The sequence below is a fragment of the Aythya marila genome (genome assembly GCF_965140915.1).
Source record: "Aythya marila genome assembly, chromosome: 1".
Classification (NCBI taxonomy): domain Eukaryota; kingdom Metazoa; phylum Chordata; class Aves; order Anseriformes; family Anatidae; genus Aythya; species Aythya marila.
In genome coordinates this window covers 197,513,615-197,532,884 of record NC_139042.1, presented here as the reverse complement: position 1 = coordinate 197,532,884, position 19,270 = coordinate 197,513,615, and the positions used below count along the sequence as shown (strand labels likewise).

The following is a 19,270-nucleotide window of genomic DNA, read 5'->3' as shown; positions in this document are numbered from 1 at the left end:
AGCTTTATCAAACTAAGAGGCTTAAAATAGATAACTCAATGAAATGTAGAGTGCTGCAAGTTTTCAGCACAATTTTATTACCATAAAAAATGCTAGCAAAGTAGGATTGCAGTTACTGGAAAATCTCTATTTTCCCATTTCCACAAAAAAAAATATTTCAGCTCCATATTTGTTTGTTGTTGTTGTGCTATGTTTTGTTTTGTTTTGTTTTTCCTCTGGTTCTATGTGTTCTTCTCTCTGTCCTTGCGCAGCCGTAACTTGAAACAATTAGCAACTATATCCTCTCAAAATAACAAACGTTGAGACAATGAATTTCTGAAAAGCATTTATGTGATTCCTGTTTTTCTGGGCAAACATACATATACTTAGTATAGCAACTAGCAGAAAATAGTATCACCCAAGAAACTAAAAGTAGCATGGACCACAGGTTGTTCAACTTATTTTTCAGGTTAGATTTCACATTGCAATTTTAATACTCTCTTTGAACAGCAAAGAAAATACATTTTATTTAGTCAAGGAAATCCCCTTTACATATATGTAAAAGATATTCAAGGCAGAACCTTTCCCTTGTTCAAATTTTTGCTTACTTTTTGCATTGTATTTTTAAGAAGAATATGTTAAATGTTGCCTAAATAGGTAGGATTAAAACAAAGAAAGATTAAGGAATTGTTCTCAATTATTATTTTTGGTTTGTAATCTTAGCTTTCAAGTCATGTTTTTGCCTTCTTAAAGAGTACATCATAGATGCTAAAAATAACACAATTTCCTTTTGTGTGGGCTTACAGGGATATGCTGATTTTAATACGATTTCCAAAGAAACTGAATTTGCATAGCTGTTCATTATTCTAAAATTATCTGTGACCAAAAGATATTCATAATACATAATAATAAGATGAAATTATTAGTTAAAGGCAATTTAAAATTATTTAAAACTGTCTGAACCTGTGTTATATTAAACCAAGGTGAAACGGAAGTAAATGGGAAATGATGCTCTTCTTGAAAGTGTATGTAACGTACAGTAAATTTTATAGCTTATGATTTTGAACAACAACTCAATCTTTTTTTGTCCTTTCTCCTAAGCAGCAAATTAACAGTCAGAGCAGCTTCTGTTGGGATGATGATGTTGATTATTACATAAGATTTCTGGTTGTGATCTCTTTTATTCAAGTATGTGAACGGTGTTCTGTTTTCTTTAGCAACACTTAGAAGTATCCAACAAATTCTTCACTTAAAACTTTGTAGTCTGACTTCACAGATATCTGATACTCCCCGTGACTTTGTCCTTCCCTCTGCTAAGTCATGTTAATTTATTTGTTGCCTCTATGCTAGACTTTTGCTCCAGTATACAACACCAATAATCAGTCTTGTTCTTACCATCAATCAACCTTCTTCTTCCCATCTGTCCCCATGGATCCCTGGGATGACACTCAGATCAATCTTTCTAATAAGGTCAACTGCTTTGGACGACAGTTTCTCTGCTTTGAGCTATCTTTTCATATAAAAACCTTTGGTGAGAGATACTTTTTTGTATAAAGACCTCTGGTGAAAGGTCTAGAGGGGAAGATCAGCAGCCAGCAGACATTCCTTAGTTTGTTCAGCAGAGGAGGCTGAGACCTCATGGAGGCCTCATGGAGGCCTGCTGCTTCCTCACAAGGAGATCAGAGGGGCAGGCACTGAGCTCTGCTCTCTGGGTCAGTGATAGGACCCAAGGGAATGGCATGGAGCTGGAACATGGGAGGGTCAGGCTGGGTGTTAGGAAATGGTTCTTCAACGAAAGGGTGGTCAGACACTGGAACAGGCTCCCTAGGGAAGTGTTCATGGCACCAAGCCTTCTGGAGTTCAGGAAGCATTTAGACAGTGCTGTCAGAATTATAGTTTAATTTAACTGTGTGGAGCCATATGTTTGACCTGATGATCCTTGTGGGTCCATTCCAACTCAGAATATTCTATGATTCTATGATAAAAAGACTTACTTCTTTCTTATGTTAGCCTGTTAGAAGGGTGCTTGACACAGATATCATGTTTAACACAATCTGCAGATAGTAAGTTTTGATGGCCGTCATTACTGCCTGGTGGTAAAACTTGTCCATGTCTGGACCATTTGTAGAGTCTCATTGACTGCACTGAATTTGTACAGGTATTAAAGCCAGGTCATCACAGGTGAGGCTGTTTCAATAGGGTGTTTTAAATAACACGTATGAAATTCATTTTAAAATAATCTTGAACTAAATGTTGAAGTTCAGACCACTCAGACTTGATAATGAGAAAAGCTGCAGAACTACAAAAACAGGGCTTTGAAAATCAGTTTGGCTGTTGTGGTGGTCACAAAACTGCCCATCTGTCTCTATAAAAAATAGTACAATGAGGAGATAATGAAAATATACCATCATACATAATTGTTTTGAAGTTTATGATAGCAATGGGGTTAATTTCCTTTTGACTTAAATTGCAGCTGAAAAAGAAAACACTGGAAGTGACTGTCTGGGATTATGATAGATTCTCATCGAATGACTTCCTTGGTGAAGTGAGTATCGTCTTTCTTTCTCTCTGCCCTTGACCAGTTAGAAAGGCAATGAATGGCTTGTTAGTATTTGGACAATGTTTGCTTACACTGTATGGGACTAGTAAAAACACATTAGGTATAAACTTTCTTACAGCACAATATTACTGCTGACTTCACAACAATTGATCATAATTTCCTTCATTCACACATATAAGATGCCTGTCCTTATCTTGGTAAACAGTGGGTAAATTCACTCAGGACTCAACAGAATGTTACTTCACTGATTTTATTTACCTATTTATTTTTTTGATCCCAAGATGTGACTGAATGGTGGATTCTTGTTGTGACTGATAAAATGCCAGCCTTGATTTTAACATAACGTAGGAAGGCTGAGCAGGTATCAGTCTTTGGAAATTATTGAAGGATTAAATTTTGCCATCAAGACACATGATAGAACATCCACAATTAACAGCAAGAGTCTGTTATTTGCTCTTGCAGATTCAAGGTCTTCTTTATAACACTAAAAAATAGTAATATCATTGCCAAAGTATAAGTGAAGGCAAAATCTTGTAAGGCCTGAATACCCTGGTAATTAAAAATATATTAGTGATCATGGGAAGCAGTGTGATCTCTCTTTTAAAAGCAAACAAACATATGGACATATAATATAGAGTTACCAGCAATAAGTATGATGTCAAATAAGTAATTAAAAATGTTATTACCAAAGAAGATTATAATTAGAAACAGAAGCCCAGAAAAATCGATTGCTCAAATTACTGTTCATATACAGAGTAACTCCGAATACCTCTGCTTAGTCTGCATTTGAATTTATCAAAAAGGCATTCAGTTCAGCTCCAGTATCCATTTGTGTAACTCTAAAACTGAGCAATCAGTGACACTATTTGAACAATTACTAAAATAAATGTATAGGAAGCAGCTACATGATTACTTATTTTCTGCATGCCACATCAGTATTCCTGTTGGGTTCAGCATATTTTTCCAAAAGCTGGGTTTTACTGAATAGTTACGTCACTGTCATTTATGACATTTACAAAATGGATGCTCCAGCAGGTGCTCCTACAGGAAGATTTAAACTTTGCCTTCAAATATTTTAAACCTCTAGAACTATTTTATTTATTGAATTATTCAAACTTAAACATGAAAACCGTGCTTCATGGGAAAAGACCATCCAGTGTACTTGAGGACCATTTTGAAGTCCAGGGTACTCAGTAAAATGAGATATCCAAATTGTGCCCTAAGGAATTTATAATGGACTTTCACAAAGGCACAAGCATAGATACTTATGGGTATCAAAGACTGCTGAAAAACTGAATAAAGTCAGCATCATTTGCATGCCCCAGAAGGCACATGGCACATTATGGTTCACATCAACAAGATTTTCTCCAAAATAGAGCTGCTAGCCAGTATTGCCCATTAGGAACAACCTTCAACCATGTATGGTGGTTTTACCCAGCTGGGCAGCTGAGCTCCACCACAACTGCTCTCTCACCTCACTCCCCTTCCTCAAAGGGAAAGGGAGAGAAAATATGATAAAAAGGGCTCAAGGGTTGAGATAAGGACAGGGAGATCACTCAATTATCGCAACAGTTATCATCATGGGCAAAACAGACTCAATGTAGAGAGATTAGAGACACTTATTGCATATTACTAACAAGCTAGAGAAGTGAGAAACAAAGAAAAAAAACTGAAAACACCTTCCTCCCATTCACTCTCTTCCACCTCCTCCCCCCAAGCAGTGCAGGTGAATGGGGGAATGGGGGCTGTGGTCAGTCCATGACACTTCATCTCCGCTGCTCTTTCACGGTCTCTCTCTTCCCCTGCTCCACATGGGGTCCCTCCCACGGGATGCCATCCTTCCCAAACTGGTCCTGTGTGGGCTTCCCACAGGCAGCAGATCTTCAAGAACTACTTCAGCATAGGTCTGTACCATGGGGTCCATCCATCAGGAGCAAACTGCTCTAGCACAGGTCCCCCATGAGTGGCAGCTCCCCTCAGATCCCCTGCTCCTGTGTGGGCTCCTCTCCACGGTCTGCAGCTCCGGCTCAGGGCCTACTCCTGCAGGGGCTCTCCATGGGCCGCAGCCTCCTCCAGGCCACATCCACCTGCTCCACCGGGGGCTCCTCCATGGGCTGCAGCATGGAGATCTGCTCCATGGGGGACCCAGGGGCTGCAGGGGGACAGCCTGCTCCACCAGGGGCCTCTCCACAGGCCACAGGGGAACTTCTCCATGCCTGGAGCACCTCCTGCCCTCCTTCTGCACTGACTTTGGTGTCTGCAAGGCACTTTCTCACTTCTCACTCTCCCAGCTGCTGTTGTGTGGTAGTTGGGTTTGTTTTTCTTCCCCCCTTTCTTAAATCTGTTCTCACAGAAAAGCAAACATCATCATGTATTGGCTCAGCTCTGGGCAGCAGTGGGTTCCTTTGGAGCCAGCTGAAACTGGCCCTTATGGAGCAGCTTCTGGATTCTTCTCACAGAAGCCACACCTGCAGTCCCCCCACTACCAAAACCTTGCCACATAAACCCACTACACCATACTGTCTTGCAAGTTAACGAAACATTAACAAAACATTAACAAAAACCACATGAGAAAGCATGCTAAGTAGTTAATTCAATTAGATTACTTTTAGACTTAACCAGAGAGACCAAGCCAAAACATATATGATCTATGAGGCTGGAAGAAAAACAGGAAAGAAAAAATGCTTCTAACCTTGTAGAAAATAAAATAATTAAATATATTAAAAAATACAGGTGTAAAGTAACTTGTCCATCTCTAAACTTCAAGATGATTTCTTTTATTCAAGGTCTTGCAATAAACTGCCAAAGAAATAGTTCCCTGAGGTAATCACATGCTTTATTTGTCTAGCATTTCTAAAACTTCCCTACTTTACATTATTTTTAACCCTCTCACCTTAGAGATAAATGCAAGGCTATTTTTGTTCTTTCCTTCACTCAAGACTGTGATGACTCTTTAGTACTTTACAAAATCACAAAATCATCTAGGTTGGAAGAGACCACCAAGATCACCTAGTCCAACCTCTGACCTAACACTAACAAGTTATCCACTAAACCATATCACTAAGATCTTACTTAAATGTAAATGTCTTTTAAAGATCTCCAGGGATGGTGACTGAACCACTTCCCTGAGCAGCTCTTGGCCCTCTCTACCACAAAACCACTGAGTGTGAAAGGATCTTTATTGCTCCCATTGTTGTTTTTTTAGGATTTATTTTTAAAGAAATTTCCCAAAACTCCTAATAGCAATGGAAGTGGCCTAGAGAAGATTTTGGCTACAATTTTTTTTTTGCTTTTTTTTTTTTTTTTTTGGCATGTTGCTAGTTTCATTGCCACATTACCATTTTTTCTTCCTTTTTCCTTCCTGTTGAGGTGCGAGGCTTAAAGGGCCTATTGCAGTTTACTATTATTTTTGGAAGTGCAAAGGTATACCTGTTCTTTTCCTTTTTTTTTTTTTTTTTTTTCCTACAAATTCTGCAAATTTGTGGAATTTTGAAAAGAAACAACAAGACCCAGTCTCATACTACTGAAGACCTTATTTAAAACAAATAAATTTGTTTTAAATTATTTGCCCCTTTCCTGACAGAAACAAGAAAATAGCTATGCCCAATTCTTCTGTTAGGACATAGAAGAGGTAGAATGACTAGTACCCTCTTTTGCCTTGCTATCAAGCAAATGCTCACAAGCTACTCCTTAGCCATCTTGGTATGGAGTTATGTATAAGCTAGTAGTCCCTACTGAGATCCTGCTGAGATGTATCAGTGCAGACACAGCAGTACGCTAACAAATGTGTGTTTCCAACCACAGCTGGTTTACATCAGGCTAGGTTAGAGCATGAGCAGAGAGTCCTGAATCTGATAGCACTCAGCCTTTATGCCATTATCTGTTTGTATTTGCTACTTTTAGTAGCACAACTGTAGACTCTTCTGCTGTAAACCATCATACATAGATCAGATACAAGCCGTATATTGTGCTTTGATTCGTTTATAGGTATTGATTGAGTTATCCAGTGTCTCTCAGCTTGACAACACTCCTCGGTGGTACCCTCTGAAAGAACAGAGTGAAAACATTGATCATGGGAAATCTCATTCTGGACAGAGTAGCCAGCAATCGCCAAAACCATCTGTCATCAAGAGCAGAAGTCACGGAATCTTCCCAGATCCCTCTAAGGGTAGGAATGACTCAGTGCACCTGATATGAAGTGTTTTTCCAGATGACAGGAAAACCTTTGCTATTTGTAAGTTCTCATGGAAACATAAAGATACTGCTATGAAGTTTGCATAAACTTTTATTAAAAGACTTATTTCTCTCTGTGGTTAATTTATCAGAGACCTGTGCTGAGGCCTAATTTGAACCAATCAGTGCCAGACAGCTCACTGTATATTTGTGTCATTAAAACAGCCACACCTAAGCTCTATGAGCTTTTCACATCTATTATAAACTCTGTGCCTTTTTCATTTTTTTTCTGGTAGCCTTGGCCAAATTCAATACATATTTAGCTTCCTATTTTTCACATTCTTTAAATAATCAATGGGATTTTATCTTCTGGAAAAGTCGCATTAATAGTTTATAGAATAACAATTATGCTGTAATAATGCATATGCATATCCAGTCAATGATAATGGGCTGTAGCTTATTTCAAGTGCATTGGAAATCAGTGGAGCTCATACAGTAGAATTATACTAGTGCTTACAAAAGGAGAATTGATCTCAATGTCTCCTGCTCCAATGAATTTATCTCTGCTTTCTTTCTTTCCTTTTTTTTTTTTTTTTTTTTTTCCCTATACTAAGTACTGGTGGCCAGTAGCAATATCAAAGCAATAGCAATCAAAAACACTCTAGATGAGAGGCTCAGGGTGATAAGACTTTGGTCCGTCTCTTCTCTATTTCTCAGTAAAGTTTTGCTAGCAAATGATGTCTATTTAAGGTCTATCTCCAAATCAGAAGTTACTACAGAAGGTGTTGCAAAGCAGAGTATTCATTTGGCAGGACAGAGGGTAAAAGTTCTTGCATTACATAAGAATTCATTAACAGCGTAAAAGATAGTGGTTATCATCTCCATACTCGAGAAGCATAAAACAGAAAAGTCTTTAGGCTACCCCATTGTTCCAACAGTGTGAAACAGTGCCGGAAGCATAAATAACAGGTGATAGAAACCTGTTAACAAACGAAGTATTCCCTGGGCCATGGAATGGTGAGGAAATAAAAAATTATGCTTAATAAGAGTTTCCTAATCACAATATATCCTGAGACTTTGAATGGTGTTGCACAGCTTTATTCATTGTTCTGGAATGTAGCTAGAGAGGGAAACTGAGAGAAAGAAAATGAGTTTGTTTTTAATAAATGCAGCTCTTGTGCTTCTCCATTTTCTTGTTAGACATGCAGGTGCCCACCATCGAGAAATCCCACAGCAGTCCAGGGAGCTCCAAATCTTCTTCTGAAGGACATCTACGCTCTCATGGGCCATCCCGCAGCCAAAGCAAAACCAGTGTCACTCAAACCCACCTTGAAGATGCTGGGGCAGCCATTGCTGCTGCTGAAGCAGCTGTCCAACAGCTTCGTCTTCAACCAAGTAAAAGACGCAAATAAATTCCTCAGCATGGCAGCTTAATGTTCATCTGTTGCCTTTTTCCCTGCTGTCCTTTCCTTTTATTTTTTTAATGCTCTCGGCACACTGTGCTCACTCTTTTTGATGTCTTTCTTTGTGTGCCTGTGTGTGAATACATATAATGACAATATTCTCTTGTATTTAGAAGTCTTTTATTTATTTATTTATTTTAATTTATATAGACTGCAGTGAAACTGGCTGTTTCTCCATCATTCCCTTCACTCATGGTCCATGATGTTCCATAGTCGTGCATGACTCACAGAGAGTTCCATTGTGTGGTGGTGTTTTGATGTCACTAAACAATGACCAATGAAGTAACCAAAACTGGCAGAGATGCAGCTGCCAACTTTGCAAGTTGCACACAACAAGTATGGAGGACACACTAACAAGATATAACTATGAATATTAGTCAGCAGGACAGCACCACATATTAAGGAGGAAAAAGGAAAAAAAAAAGTAAACTTTAAAAAATATATATATATTTTTTTAACTGCATGGTTAAGATACCGATTTTTGAAGCATGGCTGTAAATATTTAACTTTTTTTTTTTGGAAATGAAATGTAACGCAACCTTCTTTCTTAGTCTCACATAATATATCATATTAGTGATGAGCAAAACAACAATGCACAAAAACATTAAACACAAAAAGCAATTTACAACATTAGTTTTTGACATTGTTAACAAGTTGTCAAAGTCAGAGTTGAGAGCAAAGTCAGTCTTCACAGTTCAATTCTTCTTGTAATTTTTGTACCATAGGTTGATCAAAGGTCGGGATAAGTTGTATCTGACATCTTTAAACAGATTAATAAATTAGAACTTTTCAATAAAAAAGCAAAGCTCTCCAGAGAGGACTTATTTAAGGGCAAATTCAAACTCTCTGACAGTGGATTCATTGTGTTTGTCTTCAGGATTTATTATGATATGCCATAAACTTACCATGGTATAATGCAAAACCTAAGGGGAAATGATTTCCTTTGTCTTCACCGTCATTAATAAAAGAAACAGCCAGTTTTAATACTCTTTAATGCTGTGCATGTGGTGTCTCTTTGGTGTTTGAAAACACTACTTATTTAAATACAGACAAAAACACTTTTGTTTGCATGAATAACATTTAAGCTGGTTCCATCTGAGGATACATACTCTGGGTTTCCATTTCACCCACACTGCCACAGCAGCACATAAAAGCGGTCAGTCTAATCATGCCAGGAAGCAGCACAGACACAGCATAGCAGGAGTCCTCCCTATTCAAAGAACTCAGTCTGACAATCTGCCTCCACCAGCCAATGACAACAAAGACCAAAGCCAACTAGCCCTCAGGAAAGTGATGTCTGACGGACCAGTCAAGCCTGAAGGAGGTGAGCAGAAAGACATGGTTAAGAAACCAACCACATTACAAATCCTTCTTGCCATGTCTACTAATTCATCACAATATTTAATTATTTATTTTACCCCTCCATTAAGTGCTGTGTTAACATGAATCAAGAACTCTTCTTGATTTTTTCTGCATCAGTGCATAATTCCTTATCCTAAAAAAACCTGCACTAAGAAACATTACAAAACAACAAAAGTGTACACTACCATTCCACTGGAGGACTTAAATCTTTGATGAAAAACTGTATAGCTTTGCTCATGTTGTTGCCTAACAAAAAACATGCAACCATGTTGGTCTGCTTAAACATGATTTAACATACCTTGTGACAAAACCTAACTACACATTTTTGTTTCTGGAATTCTAATTGGGACATCAACATTTTTATTTTTATTTTTTCTCTCCCAGTAGTGTTATGACATCAACAGAGATATTTTATTTTAAACCACCAGTGGAAAGGAAACTTTTGATCCATGTATAGCTCTATCTCTTGATAAGTTTTCCATCAGCCTCTGAAATTCTTTTCTACCTGTAGACACCTGTCCATCGAACCTAAATGCTGCATATCATCAACTTAACCACTAATCACAAATAAAGAGCCAGAATCTCAGTTGGTTCAAGTTGACAGTGTTCTTTTGAAATCTGGAGCATTTTGCTTATTTCCAAAAAATCTGAGGGATTATCCCAATAAACTTACAGACTGGACTCCCAGATCTTCTTTCGTGTTCTATGCCCTTTCCAATCTCATGCAAATCATCAAAGGTTTTTCTGTTAACACTATCACACACCATGGGCCATAGGATGTCTGAAAATGTTGTATGAAAGAAAGAGGACATGATATTTCAAAGGATACATTCTAAATGCAAAAAGTCATTTTAAATATTGTATTTACAAATAACAATAACTTTTTTTTTCTTATCTGAAAACTCTTAAATATGTGCATATATTACATATTACAAATATAACATGCATATGTGCAGCCACACACATATTCTTCTCGCTACAGCTCAACTCAGGACACCCAGTTCAGGCCGAGGCTGAAGATCATGACAACACTAGTTCATGACTGAAGTGTCCATCCTATTATTAGGATGTATACCACAGAAATCTTTTGAGGTGCTGTTTCTGTAGACATTTATTATAAAGTCTTGAAGTCCTACAATGTCTTTTGATAGAGAGGAACAATGCTTAAACCTTTTCCTTATCATATGGGCTTGAATCGTGTTCCACATATATGGTATTTATGATAGAGACAGGCTGTTGGCTTCAAGTACCTTTGTTACTAAGCATCTTTTCTATTAAAATTGTGAAAAGGACATGTATCAATATGCATTTGGCTCATAGGAGTGTTAGAACCATCTTACAGAGTCCTGGGAATAAAAATGCACATTAATATTAATATATTAGTGAGGTTGGAGTTGCTGAGGAAACTAGATAGTTTTGGTTTTACTTCTTTTCACTTCTGACTAATACAGACAATCCATGGTGGCCTTCACAAATATTATAAGTTTGGCTTCAGATCTGTTTGTCTTCTTACAATTCCCAAACTAGTGTGTCCTAATTTATTCGTATAAGGCAGGCCACATATAAGTACCATTTTGAGTTTAATGGATCTCAAATACATTTTAACAGGAACAAAGGGTAAGATTAGTTAACTGCAGTTTTGTTGAGTTAATATGGGAGAGATTATAACCTTGAATGGAAAAGGTGCTAAGACACTCAAACCAGCTTTCAAAGTTCTTGGAAGGAAGAAAAAAAAAAAAAAAAAAAAAAAAAAAAAAAAAAAAGGAGGATAAACAGGAGGTGAAGGAAAGAGAGGTCTTCCCTCTAATTCAAAAATTCTTGAAGTTGAGACAGTTGTGAGTGATGAATATTAGGACACCATCACTCAGTTTGAAAGTCCATTTCTGCAGGAATGGTTCGTGGCTGTGTTACCCACACCTATCATAACCTACCTTCTTGGCACCTGGAAAATAGCCCATTATGAATTGTCTTCATGGATTGGAACAGTCATTTTAGCAAGTTAGTAGGGATGATTTTGCATTTTTTTGTCACTAAATCTCAAAGCATTTACTTTAAAAAAAAAAAAAAACACATTACAGATAATATACAATATTATTATTACTGTTAGCACTACTATATAGCACTCTGAATTTATCAGAGAACAGCACGTTTTAGAAAAGCTGTTGTTTTTTTCTAGGCCAAGTATGCAAGGTGATAGCAATCTAGCAAGATTTCCACAAAGTTAATCGGAAAAAAAAAAAAAAAAAAAAAAAAAACACTCTGTTGCATGATTATCAGTCTTTCTACACCTAACTTAAGAGTTTATTCCTTTAACCTAGTCTCTCAGTACTTTTTTTTTTTTTTTCCTGTTCCTCTTGCATTGAATTGCCACTTGAAGAAAACAAAACAAAACAAAACAAGAACCTTCAGTCATTCTGAGAATGCCTCAGAGAAATCTTTCTCTACTTCTGGACCTAGAACCTGAACCTAGGACTATTGGATTTATTTTGTTACTTGTTAACTGTATGTTTGACAAGAAATGAAAAGGAAATCATAAATAAAAACAGTATCCACAGTATACATACAGTATTTTGTGAATGCATGGGCCTTGCATCATCTTACGTTTGTAGGAACGATCTCTTTCTGTACTATATTAATACTACATTCTGAATTTATTTTAAACAGTAAAAATGTATTTTAAGTGATCTGTTTTAAATTTAAGGTGAAGATACAACAGAAGTCATTGGTCTTTGTTCAGCACGTTTGTAAAAGCCAATAGTCAACTACAACATTTAATTAAAAATAAACCCTGAAGTACAATTTCCTTGTTGCCTGTGAGAGATAAGAGTGCAATCTGCAAAGAAACCAATTGCATACATTCCACTCATACCCTTCAGAGAGGAACAATAAAATGTCAGAGCAAAACCTTTGAAGCTAGAAGTTGCAAGGGATCCAAGCCAGAGGGAGACAGCAGTGCTTAGGTTTGAGTTAATTTGAATTTGTTTCTGTGAAAAAAATTGGATCACTGCCAGTTACACATTCACATAAAATAATCATTCCTTTCAACATAAGCTGAGTATTAGGGTTTATCCACCAGACGAGTCAGTTTTCAAGATGGACTGATAGTCCACCTCCTTCTAAGTCAATAACGTAACCCACTGAAGGATCATGCCCATTATGTAGAATTTATTGGTAGGTCACTTATGTTTTAAATATAATTATCTGTTCTTCAGATCACTAAACAGTTACAGATATTCAGATGAAAAATATTTTTTTTTCTGGGTGTATGCAGGTAATATAGTTATTTACTTATCTATTTAATTTAGTTATCTGAAATATAGTTATTTACCTATTTTATATAAGGCCTTTTCAAAGACAGTTGAATTATTTTTTTTTAAGTGAAAACATGCTTTATTTTTTATTACTTCCAATGAGACAAGTTAGAAGGACAATGCACAACAAAATTTCCCTTCAACATCAGAGTAAAAAGTAAAAACATTCACCAGTTGGAGCACAGTAAATTAATATCTAAGTAGCTAAACCCAAATATTATTGTAGTCATATCCATTTTTTTCTACACTTTCAAACAGGCACTCATGAGAGAGAAGCTGAGTCAATATCTTCTTGCTAGAACATGATGCATTTCAAGAGATCAGAGCTTTTAGCTGCCTTAGTATGCACCTCCTTTTCTATTTGGCACACATTAAAAAACAAAAACAAAACAATAAACTAAGCAAACAACAACACCAACAACAAAACAAAACAAAACAAAACAAAACAAAACAAAACACCAGGAGGAAAGTACTGCTTTGCTCCTGACCTGAATTTGTTAGTAAATCTTCAAGATTTATTAAAAAACATTGTATTTCATTTCAATGCCCAAACACACCTGTTGGTACCACTATCACTAGGAGATGGGAACTATTTAATGTGGTACATACAATATATTTCTACAGCAACTTTTATCTGTGTTTCCTACATTTTATTCAGTGGATATGTTCACCTAATCTGATAAAGATTTTTCATAGAATCATAGAGTCATAGAATGGCTTGGGTTGGAAGAGACGTTATAGATCACCTAGTTCCAATCGCCGTGACGTGGGCAGGGACACCTCCCACTAGACCAGGTTGCTCAAAATCCAGCCTGGCCCTGAACACTTCCACTTTTTCAGCCTCTGACATTTTAAAATCACAGGATTTTCTGAAAACTTCCAATACTAACTAATGTCTGTTTCCCATCTCACACAGAAAAAATTATATTTTACATTTTCTACTGTGACCCAAAATCTTTATTTGTGATACCATAAAAGCATACTACTTCCCAAATAATTGTGTGTCAAATGATTATATTATTCAGAGAAAGGTCTACCATCATACCTAACACTGGTAAGAATAAATGCACTGTGCATCAGCATTTTAGTAATTGTATCTAGATAAGTCCATCAGATTATACCTCTTGAAGACCCTCAGTTCGAAACACCTTAGCTCAAAAGGCAGCATGCCTGCTTTCGGCTTCCTTGGTCAACCAACTTTGACAAGATTTCACTTGAGTGTCAGCATAGCAGCAGGTTAAAGCTACACAAATATTAGATGTGACATATGTACCAACAATGTATTGGTAGCACTGTAAAATCTATGATACAGGTCTGAGCAGGCACTGTGTAATTTCTAGCCACTTAGCTGTAAAAAAATAAAAAATATAATTTGACAGGAACTGTCTTAACTTCTATTTACTGGTGTTAGCAACGATGTAGAGTGAAAGGAAATTGATTCCTAGGTTCTATAAATCTTTTGGAGTGGGTTGACTGTGGATTTAAATACCTTCTTACTTGGGCTCCCTTTAGGCCTATACCTATTTTCCCACTTCTAATAAGCAATATTTATAAATTTATAAACTTCTAATAAGCAATATAATAAATATTTTCATTTTTATAAAACAGTAATTTAGGATGCTTTCTTCACACTTACATAATTTACTGCCCTAAGCTGTTTTATGACTAGCTTCACCAGTCTTGTAATTTCCCAGATAAATGGGCTTTAATATTGCTGCAAATAACCAATTTCCAAGAATCACGACCAAAACAAGAACAGTACGTCCTCACTCTCTGCAGACAGCAATAATCTGAGGCTGTCTTTTGAGGCTTGTTTCGGTCTAAAAGCTGGCACATTTGCTTTGGTTATTCCTACTGTCCACCATTGGTTATTTGGTTATTCCTGCTTCCACCATTTTAAGATGACATGCAATTTCAGGAAATTGCTCAGATTCTTCATTTGATAACTCCCATTTCAAAAGTCTGTTAGAAGGTAGCCTAAGCCTATGGAGCACAAGGAAGACAATTATTTAATCAGGATTTCTTTGCTGGGTAAAGAAATATCATCACCACATTTTCAGATGACTGCTATTCTGCCACCATTACTCACTTCAAATGGTCTGCAAAGAGTTGAACTGAAATTTCACAAAATATCCAAAATATCACTACTCAGTGTGTGGTCAAAGCTGTGCCTAATACACAAATGAGGTTGCAGTAGGTAAGACCATGATCTAAAATACTGTTCAGTATGAGGAAGAATTCTGACTATCAGAACTGACCTGGTGCATATCCCTTGCTGATGGATTATTCATTATTTATCCACACTCAGTTCCCAAAAGATGGAGCTAGCAGTCTCGACAAAAGGATTTCATTCTGCAGAACTCCACAGAGCAAGCCAGAGCAGTACTTGCTCTTAGTATGAGCAACCATTTCTTGAAAGTATGTAAATAGGCATTTGGCAGCAGCAAGAGCTTGAAGTACTTGAAACAGAAGCCAAGTGAGAATGGAGAGTAGACAAACTTCTGTCAGAAGACTGTGCGTGTGACATGCGCTGTTGTTTAGCAGATAAATTTCCAAAGTAGATTTGTGATTTCACCTGCTTCCATGGAGTTACATTACTCTGAGGAAACAGAATGATACTATCACCCTTCTTTGTTACCCAGGGCTTTTCACAAGACTGCAAGTTTTAGAGAACACTTAGAACTCTTTTTTTTTTAGAACTTTTTTTTTTTTGTCTATTTGTTTTGTTTTGTTTTCCCAACCAATTACAGGCAAAGTCTCAAAACTTATTCCCGAAGTCCTGCTCAAAAGCAATTTTCCATCCTCCTGATTGGTTTACAAACAATTGTTTCAATGTGTTTTTATAGTTTGGTTTTGGCTTCTAGACAGATACCCGTGAAAGGAAACACACAATTGAAAGGAAGAGAACACAATTTCTGCAATTTAATGACCTGTTTTTTAATTCTAAAAATTAGTCCAATTTTTTAATTCTAAATCTTTATTTTTCAGCTTTTGTTTTTAATGTCCACTCACTGTAGAAGAATAGCTGCAGGGTCTGACAGCCTTGGATTCTTTCTATTTTGCTAATGACTGATTTGACTCATCATAGCTATAGTCTTACGTGAATTATCTCTCTTATGTTGTGTTTAATAAAACCATCTTCCCTACTGTAAAAAAAAAAAATAGACTTTTCAAAAAAAAAAAAAAGATACAATCATATCACCCATTCTTTTTTTTTTTTTAATTGAATTTTATTTTTAATATTATTATTTTTTATACTAAGGCATGAGTTACATGTTTTCCCTGGATAAAAAAGTTTTCTGACTGGGTCCATAAGCCAAAGCACAAGCAAAAATACAAACAGAAATCTTTTTTCTGCCATTCAAGCACATGCATTCAACTAATATTGCAGTAAGAATAATAAATTATTCTTACTTACAGTAAGCAGTAGCACACACTTTTTTTTTTTTTTTTAAAGAAAAAAAACACTACATCAGAGATATGGTTCTGATTGACTTTTTAGCATTTGAAAGAATTCATTTAAGCAATTGAGAACTCCTCCAACCATTTATACATTATTCACTAGAATGGTTGAACTGAAATTTTTGCTCATGTCAGCCTGTAGAGAATAAAGTAAAACAATATTACTCAGTGGTATCATTAACACTGCATTGCTGGCTACTGATTATCAAATCTTTACCCATCAACACACCTTCAAAGTAGAGAACATTTCTTGTCATTAGGGGAACTCAGCTAAAATAATATTAGCAGGTGAACATGAAATTAAAGCTACATCAATAACAGAAATTCAGTGCACTCTGAGAAGGCAGTCTATATTAGAGATTTAATCTTTCATTTCTTATTTTTGTTCCTCCCAGCCCAATGGCTGGACAACCCAGACATCACTGAATCCTTAGAAAGTAACAAATACCTGGCAAACTGAATAAAGAGTTATCAGAGAAAGATCTGAAAACAATCTCTCTCCTCTCCCAGTAAGAAGCCAAATGATCATACTGGGTAATGATCTTCAGATAAATTGAAATTACTTCAGCATCATGTGTAATTGGCAGCAAGATTTTGCATATAAGCACGAGAACCAAAACTTCTCAAATGAGAAGCCAGAGGACCAGAAAATAATTTGAAACAACAAAGGGCAAGGAAGCAAAGAATCAAATGAACCATAGCTCTTCCATAATCTAGATACTTGGGATTTTGAAATGATGCCAGTTCCCTTTGTCCAATCTCCTATGCAAATAAATGCCGTACATTTGGGCGAAACATGAGCACACCTTTTATTTGAGCACACACAGAAGCATCTCTGTGACACCAGAAAAGAATATCCAAATTCTGTGCCTCAAAATACTGTAGTGAATCACTAGCAAATTATTCAACTTCCTAGAGACCAATACACAACCCTCCAGACTTTTGAAGTCAAAAACTAAGAATTTAGGCATTTTCTGGCACAGGGAGCTGTCAGCAGAAGCTCTAACTCAGAATTAAACTTGCCCTATCTCACTTTAGTTACTTGTCCTTTATGTGAATAGGAACCCAATTGTCCAAGACAGGTAGGTGATGATTGCTCTGAGTCTTACAAACCTTCACAGACCTTTTTCAGGTCTAGTAAGACTGGAAGGATACCAGAATGAACTCAGCCTTTCTTCTTAAATTTTCTAAGATATTTGTATTTGGTTAAAGACAAAAGGTAGGACTGGAAACCAATATACAAACTAGTTCTTTGCATGTAAGAGCAGGGAAAAAAAATCTAACTTGTGACTTTACAGAGTGTAATCTTACATCTGTTATTCTAACAGACAAAATATTGCCTGGCAACAGGCATCACCACATCTTCAGAACTTATAAGTACCCTATATAACCAGCAGCAGTAGATTAAAGGTTTAGATTTGTCTGTAAAAAATACAGTCATATGGAAAATGTGTGTGTCTCATGAGTTATGGAGGAGTTATCTGTATCCAGATATTGAGTTTGTCACAAAAACAGCTCCAAATCTATTTTTGGATTTCATCTCTTGTCACAAACTGACGCGGTAGTTCATTACTCTCATAGAGCAGACAGGAAACAAAATAAGAACATTGAACTTCAGAATTTTCAAAATCCAGTCATGAATCTAAACTTAGGCACATTATACCCATTCACCAAGAGATATTTCAGAAAACGATCAATACAGGAAAAAATGTAAATTAGGGAAAACAAAACAGAAACTAAAAATATGGCATACTGAATGTATCATCAGGATACATCTCTGTCAAAAGAAATAATTATATTCTGATTATAAATGGATGTAGAACAACAATTTAGCCAGTTATAAATGCCTAATTCAAGCTTATTTGGCACATTAAACTAGATTCTAAATTTTAGAAATCCACCAGTTTTAAGAAATTACTCCAGGCACTAAATTTTACAATGAAGTCAATAAAAATAAGAGACCAGATGTGAACCACCCTTCCAGCCACATAAGTTATGGCTGAGATTTATGCCATACTATGTAAATTCATGCTTAAGGGAATAGACACACTTTTTTTTTTTTTTTTTTTTTTTTTTTTGTGCTAACACTATGCTGCCTTTGGTTCCATGTGTTTTGCAGTTCTGTGTCTTTATGGATTGTCCTCACCTATGAAGTATTTGCCATACCGTGACTAAAACAAACAAACAAACAAACCAAAATCAATAACAAAAACAGCAAAACAAAAATAACCTCAAAACCTCAAACAGCAAATATCAGAAGTCATACAGGTCACTCAACCATCACGAGAACTGAGGTGATGGATTAGTTTTGAGCAGACATGAAAGAGCCTCAGCACAGGTTTTTGAATATGTGGAAGCTACTAATAACGAACTGTAAAGGAGAGCTTGACCTCTCTTTTCCCAAATCTCTTTTACCCCAAATTTTCCAATAGCAGTTTCCTGACATGACACACCACACACCTTATTCATAGGAATTTGCTCACAGCACCGCAGACTGAAAGTGATGGAGTAACTGCTGCTCACAGCTGGCTGAGCAGAACACCGCAGTGCTCTCGCTGTCTGTGCTGAAAAAGAAAAAAAAAAAAAAAAAAAAGTAACTTTTTCTCCAGATAAGATACTGAGAGTGTCTGCTAACAATGATTTTACAGTTATTTAATCTGTATTAACATCCAAGATAGCCTTTGATCAATATACAAAGTTAAGAAATTGAGCTAAAGAATAATTTTGTCTCCAAATAATTTAGATTGACAGATTCCTTTGGCGGTTGTAGGCATTATTGAAACAGATTAGGTTAATATAGTTTAAAGAAAAAAGTGACAGCTCAGTTTTGCAGTGAAGAATCACTTTGAGAATGAGTTCTATCTTAACTGACAGTTCAGCCCAAGGATTGATGACATGAGGAATGCTTCATTCCTGTCTTCTAGTGTCAATTATTAATCTGTTTTTGCATTACATTTGAG

At 36.4% G+C, this 19,270-nt stretch overlaps 1 protein-coding gene across 1 annotated transcript in view; it reads left to right on the top strand.

The window, feature by feature from the left end:
- PCLO (piccolo presynaptic cytomatrix protein) overlaps positions 1 to 19,270 on the top strand; it is a gene marked incomplete at its 5' end in the record, with an annotated part of 366,889 nt that overhangs the window by 298,011 nt on the left and 49,608 nt on the right. The window contains 4 exons of the mRNA XM_082755642.1: positions 2,453 to 2,524; positions 6,527 to 6,707; positions 7,913 to 8,107; positions 9,317 to 9,499. Of these exons, the coding sequence (XP_082611768.1) occupies positions 2,453 to 2,524; positions 6,527 to 6,707; positions 7,913 to 8,107; positions 9,317 to 9,499 (631 nt within the window). The remainder of the gene's footprint in view (positions 1 to 2,452; positions 2,525 to 6,526; positions 6,708 to 7,912; positions 8,108 to 9,316; positions 9,500 to 19,270) is intronic.